A 7,597-nucleotide genomic window follows, 5' to 3' on the forward strand; every position below is an offset into this window, starting at 1 on the left:
GGGAGGGAGCGCCAGAGCGATTCTCTGAGAGCGATTCGAGCGCGCGTCGTACGCAAAACACAACTCGTCAGCCAGCGGGACCCCGTACGGTGGCCAGTGGTTCTCACTACACGCGAGACACGCAGCGCTCTATCAACGGCGACCGGCAACCGGCAAGCACGCTGTTGGTCCAGCACAGTCGCGCACCGGATTCTGAGGCGTCTCCACCAGTCGAACAATTCGTGCGAGAGTCTCCGTCGTCGTCGTCGTCATCAGTTCGTGGCGCGTGTTTTCAACCGCTAAAAACGTGGATGTGTGTTGATGATGATACGAGGATGATACGACGATGAAGTGAGTTCGCTGTGTTGTGCTCTTCTTAACTAGCCGTCCGGCCTTTCGTTAAACGTTGTGGGTAACAGTGATAATGATGGTGTTGTGATGCGCGCAGCCCGATGTGTGAAATGTGATAGCTCAAGGGCGCTTCTCTCGGTGCGTGAAATCTATCTTCACATGAAACGGCTTGTGTCCGCTTAAAAGGCGACGAAGGGAACCTTCAAAACGCGTGGAGGCTTTGACTGGAGGAATGGAATGTTTTTAATCCAAAACCAGTGAGTAAGTTAATGCGAATCTTGTGAGACCTGTGGAAGGAGACCTTTTCACAAAAGCGGGTCAGCGAACACGAACATCCGTCCGTTCATGCCGTCGCCCTCCGGCAGCCCTTCCACGACTGTTAGTGATTAATGAGCTGAGCAAGTACAGAACGTTTCAGTTAGTCTCGGTCGTGTCGCACATAATTCGATGGCCTGCTCCTAGGACCTGCTAGGGAGTAACTCTGGGAAAAGCCTTTTCCCTTCGAAAACGACGAACTACCACCGGAAGCGGCACCGAGGGTTTTGGTACCTTAGATACGTGCGACCGATAAAGCTCCGGTCCACCGGACGACGAACGCGATTGTGAAAGGTGGTAGGACGAGTGACACACGAGGACCACGAAGGAAGGACCACCTGACCATCATTATTGTGGTTGTGGTTGGTGTGTAAATTCAGGTCAGCAAAGGATGAGGACCTAGGCGAACCTAGGGCCAGTGACTGTACCGAACTCGCTGGCCACTGTTGCTGCTGCTGCTGTTGCTGCTGCTGCTGATTGACAATCATTAAATTACGGACGTCGACGGACACATCGTCAGTCTGGTGGTGCGCGCACTCGGTAGTAACAAGCCGGTTGGTGCCGAAGGTTGGATTTACCCCGTACGAGGTACGTCGTGTGGAAAGACGAGTGAGAGGAGTGAGTGTTTGTTGGAAACCCGGGGACCAATTACGCCATTCGAGAGGGGTTTTCAAGACGGTTCTTTGCTGGCTCTCCGGCCACTATCTGGCAATGTTAGATTAGATGCAAAGCGACGAGACGACGAGTACTGCGTTCTAGTTCTTGAAGAGCAGTCCGGACCCATATCGCGCTCTCTAGCTTGCAGTTTAGAACGAATGTCAACTGCTACCTTATACCTAGTGCCATAATGGCGGACATTTGGTCAGCTCGAGCAGAATGGAATGCTCATAAAGCACTCGTAATTACGCTACTGGCACTGCTCCTCGTGGATCCAGTCCTCCATTCAAAACTCATCAATGTGCGCTCATATTCCAACCTTTCCCCACCGTGCACGTGGATCGGCATACAAATGACCAATTCCCTGCCCATGGTGACCGTCCACGTCCTCGTCGTTGCCGTGGTTTTTGGGTTTCGGCGTCATTATCACCTTCATAGCCTCCGGGACGGAATTGCAACCGTTGATGCAATGGTGCTCGGTTAAGTATTGTGCGCAAATATGTGACCGACCGAGAGTTCGACCTCGACCTCTCTGTGATGGACGTGAGGACATCCGGGATTTTGCTGTTGGTCCCTGGGGCTGATAAGAGATGTCCAGAAGTTCCGAATTAAGGCGAGTAGTCACGAGAAGCTTTGTTTTGAAGCAGCTCGCGTTGCGTTTTCATTTCTATTTGTTTCCCCCTTTGACCCCGTGCTCTAGGCGACCACCAAAGCTCGCTAGATCTTTGTTTGGCTTTGTCGTGCCGAGAAGCCACGCAAAACCCGAGAAGAAAGAGGCTACATTTCATTCTCTCTCTCTCTCTGGACCGCGACTGGTCCCGCGGTATTTACTTATCGTCAAATCTAATCGAATGATGCTCGTAATTTTCACCATTTTACCTTGACCAAGTTCAAGTCCTCTCGCTGCCCGGGGCTGCCTTGGGGTTTACTCAAGCTAAACACGAAAACCGTCAATGTTCGGCGTGCAAGAGGCCCGGCTAGCCACAGTGAGGAATTGAGTTCAGCACTAGGCAGCAGGAGCACCAGTACCCGGTAGCCCATTCTTGGGGCTGCTTATCGTTGTAAAAGAAGAGGGGAGAGAGAAGCATCCGGATGGTGGAGCCATTATGGAAGAGGAGGTGGGGACGCGCGCGCGTGCTGCTAAACCTCCCAAAATGATGCCCCCCCCCCCCCACTGCCATCGCATCATTATCATGTCATGCCCCTTGTGTGTCGCTTGAGTTGAGGAGTTGCGAGCTCTTATCAAGGACGGTCGCCTTGCTTTGATCACGTCCAGTGTGCTCTGGATCGGAGATAAGGGCGGTTATTGGGGCGACACTTTGGACGAAAGCGAAAGTTGTGTGAGCTTCTTGAGGAAGAAGAAACCGAACGGATAATCCTCCAATAATCCCCGGGCTGCTTAGCTGTCTGGTTCAAGCATCGACCGGGACGCTCCGGTAGCCACGGGCAGCCTACGGAATCACCGGTGACCGAGACCTTTATTACCTTTACTGCAACTCTGAAGAGCTGGATTCGTGATGCGCGATGAGACACTCCTTTACCGCGCCTCGAACGGTTTTATGAGCGGTTGGTCGTTGTGTGTAAATCACTGGCACTCTCGGTGGCCTCGGTTTATGGTCAGCAACAAACAGCTGCTGTACCTCCTCGCGGTCGCGACCACGACCACAAATCATAACGGAGTCGGAGGATGACTAACAGCTCGAAGAGTTGCTACGCTCTAGACACTTTTCCTGATGGCAACAGGAAAAGGGGCCAGGATTGGCGGCACCTATCCATGACGTTATTGGAATTCTCGCACCAAAGTTTTAAAGTGTTAATCATCGAGAGGTGCAGTTCACCGAGAACTTTAAACCAACCAGCCAATAATGCGGACGATCCCATAATACTAATTTGCTCATTTGGCGCAACCTCATGGTGACACACGAGCAAGTGCGGTGTGGTCACACCTTTCGGTGGAACTGTCTCTCAGGGGGCTGCGAGTAGCGCGTGTGAGAGTGTGAGGTTTTTGAAATTATCCCATGGTACACCAGTATACACGCGATGCCCGCAAAACGAACCGCATAGTCGCTGTGTCTGTCGAGCGACTACTAATTTGAAACTATCCGGTAATTGAGACGCAGAGAGTTAGCAGGAGAAAGAGAGAGAGAGAGAGAGAGAAAGAGAGAGAGAGAGAGAGAGAGAGAGAGAGAGAACTCTGTGGCTGTGTGCCATTATACATCAATAAACCACATCATCATCGTTCTTCACTAAAATCACGAATGGTACTGGCTGGCTGATGCCAGACCATACAATGGCGCTACCTCGCTCATTAATGGAGGGGTAGCGCTTCGACACTAATCCAGCAATAAATGGCCGAGTGTCAGCGAATGTTGTGCCTCTAATCCATGGCCCAAAAGCTGACGGCAGATCAATAACCGCTAAACAAAGGCTGTGAGCATAAATCACGGTAAATTATGGTATTTGATTGCCGCACTGTCGATTGTCAAAACTCGCACTGTAGGGCTCAGACCATTCAGGATCCTCAGTAGGCTGTGGTGCTGCTGCTGCTGCTGCTCCTGCTGTGATTAGTAGTAGTATCTACGAATCTGCGTCCCTAACCACAAAAGCCCCCAAACAGCTCGTTCTCCTATATTATCACGACCATCACTGTTTGGCGTGATAGAATTCCTGCATAATGTGCTCTCATCCTTACCTCTCTCAACAGCCATAAACCATTCGCGGGTCACAATCAGCCGCCATCACCAGCAGCATAGCGGGATTGATATGAATTCATGTGAACGCAGGACGCAAACTTCATTTGCGATGAATTACATTAATTGCTATCCGGATTGTGTCCCGCTATATAGACCATCCTATTGGCCGATGGCCATTTTTATCGCTTTTCCCATTCCTCCTGCTCCTCTGGGATTGAAGCTTTTCAATAAATTTCACTTGATTGGTTCCGGGCACCGAGGCCAACCATACACCCTGGTGCCAACATCATCAACATAGCGGGATGCTGGGAAGCGTGGCATTCACCGCACACACCTGCCACCGGTAATGTCATCAGTCTGCCAGTGGCCCACAAAGGCTGCTTAATTATTCAGATTGTACACGGTTTTCGGATTTTGGGGTTCGTGGGGGGACGGTGTGCCAATTTGATTGTCGGCACATGGCGAACATGTATTGTGGCTCCCATTATCGGGCCCGTCCGTCAGCAGGACCTCTCCACTTCATACCGGTCCGTTTTACTTATTGGTTCACCAGAAAGGTCACTTACCCTTAGAAACCGTAAGTTGTCTGTAAGCTTTGAGGACGATTTATTGCGCGCAGGAAATAACATCTTATGCGTCAGGTTTGTGGAATCGACCGAGGAGAACACAGAAGCTCGCTCAAGGTCATGCAAATCCTTCTAGGTAACTTCTATTCGTCTCAAAAAGGGCTTAGTATTTCCAACAATTCGATCCACAAGACTCCTTACCTTACTGCTTAGTCAAACGTATCCTTGCATTTCTAGGAATTAAACACAACCACGACTGGATGGGTTTAACTCCTCCAAACAACGTCAAGGATTCCCGGCTTTTACTGTACCTTCGCTACTGCACTGGTTTCGACCCTTCGTGCATCGAGCTCACGGTGTACTGGCCTTGGATTTATGAATAAATTCAATGCTCCTCCTCCCCCTTTCTCCTTTTATCGGAGCGCGAAGAATGGTTCCATGCGCTGCATGTGCTGACCACAAAACATTCGTCCTTCCTGCAAGGAACCCAGAAATGCGGGCTAAGAAGTTTATGCAAATTGGTTTCCGGATTTCAGAATGCACCACACACTCTAGCCCCTGGTCTAGGCATTCACGGTTCGCGGCATGGCTTCTCGGTGTCGGCAATGAATTCTCGGTCCGTGTCCGCAGGAATCCATGTTTGCTGCCGTGCTTTGTTGTGTTGTCCAGAACACCATGGCGGAATGGCAGCCCTTGCTGACGGTTTGCCAGGGGTTTTGATTTGACTTGAAAACCCTTTTTGCTTATCCCTTTGTTTATCACCCCACTCTTATCGCCAGAGGTGATAAAATGCAAACCCCTCCGATAACGGTAACGACGCACAGCGACGCATCCTGCAATCAGTGCAGCGTGACTCGTCATCCCAAGGAGGGTATGTGATATAAACTTTAACTTAATCTTCTGCTTCTTCTCTCTGGCTTACAGCAGCAGTTCCGCAGTCCGGTCGACCGAGCGAAAACAGCCTTAGTACCATAGCAACCATCTAACCATCAAGGAGCTGCTGGCAGGTCTTGATCACGTGGGCCTACTCACAGGAACAGCAGCGTACGCCTCGCCATGATCATCTTCCTCTATCTGATACTAGTGCTGGCCTGGGCGCTGCTAATCATTATCCTGAAATGCAAGAAAGCCCGGGCAAAGCGATTGGCCGAGCAGGACGAGCTAGCGCACGCCAATGGACCGGTGCACGTGGTACAGATCGGTTCGAATCTGTACGACATTATGTCCCTGCACCGGGACAACTACAGCGGAGTGTACAGCTGTCTCGAGCACGGTACGATCGCCCAGCACCGGCATCAGCGAGCTGCCACTACCAGCGTCACACACTCCAACTCGGCCTTCGTCGGTGACGATGGTTCCATCTATCCTGGCAACGGCATGGGTACGTATGGTTTTTCACCATCCACGAGCGGGCGGTCTTCCGGTTGCTATTTCTATCCTGCGCTTCCTTTCTTCTCCATACCCGACCCAGTGACCATGGAACCGCCGCCATCGTACGACGAAGTGATACGACTTCCGGCCTACTATCCCAAGGTGGAGACATTCGTGCCGGAAATGGTTGTGCCACCGCCGCCGCCGACGTCGGCGACAACAACGGCGATTTCCAGTCCACGGACCGGATCCCTTGCAGCCGTATCGCACCAGTACCATCATCACCAACCGCACTACCACCATCACCACCATCATCTGCAGTATCATCATCAGCAACCATCAACTCCGCCACCGGTCGTTGAGGTACCATCGATGGCACCGGCCATCATGCCCGATGACGAGGGTCCGGTGCAAATAGGACCGAGCGTGACCGATGCGCCACCGCTCGATACGAACGGAAACCGCATTAAAAGTGTACCGGTTGGGGTGCACCATTGCTCCACCAACAGCACTACTACTGCAGCTGCAGCCAGTGTACAGACGCCGGCCGTAGGCTCTTAATGGAAGGTCGTGTTGTTCTTGCTGTTGCAGCAAACCGGACAAGTGCCTAGTGCCCCAACCAAATGCGCGCTTCGTAATCACGTAAATGCACGCACGAACGCACGCACAAACGCGCGCGCACATACACACGCATAAACACTATCAGCAGGTCGATCAGTATCAGTATCCTTTAGTCGTGGAAGTGAAGTATGGACTGTGCGCTGGTACTCACCCCCCCAACACAAGGCGCCATCGCAATGTGTTTAGCATTATTTATTCCCGTAAGCTTAACGTTTCTTTACTTTTATTTTAAGTTTACGAAGGGGGCCTACACCCTAGTCCTGCTGTTTTGAAGACGAAATATAGAAATAACTTGACAAGACGCATTCGCATTTCGCAGACAACATTTATTACTCCATTTCCATTCGATTAGTGTTGCCGGTGGCATACAAATGTTACTTTTGGTTCGTCTCCCCCCGTGGAGAGGACTTTATCTGTTGCGACGGCGACACGCCGGACGCACGACACGCATGGCACAGCGGGATTAGTAGTAGTGGTGGTAGTAATAGTAGTAGTAGAGTGGATAATCAACATTATGGGTGGCGTACTTTCTAGTAGGTCCTAGCATAAATAATATATTCACATAGTTTCCTTTTGCCTTCAGCCTCCCATTTCCCACCGTTCCTGGAATAACAACAATCCTATAGCGTATGTACAGTAATATACAAAGTGCAGTACCATCCCGTCATTGATGGATTTGGAACAGACTATTGAATTAAGAGAAGGCCATATTTTGAATTACCGACGAGTCACCTCGGAATGAACGCCATAGTCACAACACTCACAAGCTCGTCGTGGCCTGTAGCTTAAAGTATCGACTCCGGCTTTCAACATCCTGGTTCGAGGTGCGCTGCCTTCGCTCATCAACCGTATAGCAGGTGCTCATCGACGGTAACACCCCGCGGTGTTCACCCTTGTACCGCAGGAAACCCCACACGAACGCGATCAGGCTCGTGACGATGATAATCGTACCGAGACCCTCGAGCAGCATGCGACCACCCCGTACCGATGGTAACCGGGCGTCTTCCGCTTCTGTCAAGCGAAAGCGCCGTAGCTCCTGTAGCT

The 7,597-nt window shown here is 51.2% G+C and overlaps 2 protein-coding genes across 4 annotated transcripts in view; one reads left to right on the forward strand and one right to left on the reverse strand.

The window, feature by feature from the left end:
- Positions 1–213: 213 nt before the first annotated feature.
- LOC125957421 (uncharacterized) lies at positions 214–6,840 on the forward strand. 2 transcript variants are annotated; one of them, XM_049690105.1, is made up of 3 exons: positions 214–1,233; positions 5,486–5,942; positions 6,033–6,840. In XM_049690105.1, the coding sequence occupies exons 2-3, from the start codon at positions 5,618–5,620 to the stop codon at positions 6,491–6,493; spliced, it is 786 nt and encodes a 261-aa protein (XP_049546062.1). In that variant the 5' UTR covers positions 214–1,233; positions 5,486–5,617; the 3' UTR covers positions 6,494–6,840. The 2 variants fall into 2 exon arrangements, with proteins under 2 accessions (XP_049546062.1, XP_049546063.1); XM_049690106.1 differs by having other exon boundaries at positions 5,489–5,942.
- A 10-nt stretch (positions 6,841–6,850) lies between these two features.
- LOC125957388 (uncharacterized) overlaps positions 6,851–7,597 on the reverse strand; it is a 32,459-nt gene continuing 31,712 nt past the window's right edge. For both annotated transcript variants that reach the window (XM_049690053.1, XM_049690052.1), the window contains one exon: positions 6,851–7,597. This exon is cut by the window's right edge and continues 395 nt beyond it. In XM_049690053.1, coding sequence (XP_049546010.1) covers positions 7,314–7,597 — 284 coding nt within the window. In that variant the 3' untranslated portion in view covers positions 6,851–7,313.

This window comes from Anopheles darlingi, chromosome 3 (genome assembly GCF_943734745.1).
Source record: "Anopheles darlingi chromosome 3, idAnoDarlMG_H_01, whole genome shotgun sequence".
Lineage (NCBI taxonomy): Eukaryota > Metazoa > Arthropoda > Insecta > Diptera > Culicidae > Anopheles > Anopheles darlingi.

Excerpts from the sequence above, each read along its gene's own strand:
- LOC125957421 (XM_049690105.1), top strand. The coding sequence starts at position 5,618 with ATGATCATCTTCCTCTATCTGATACTAGTGCTGGCCTGGGCGCTGCTA. Across the intron at positions 5,943-6,032 it reads CTATCCTGGCAACGGCATGG|TGACCATGGAACCGCCGCCA; the intron begins GTACGTATGGTT and ends TACCCGACCCAG.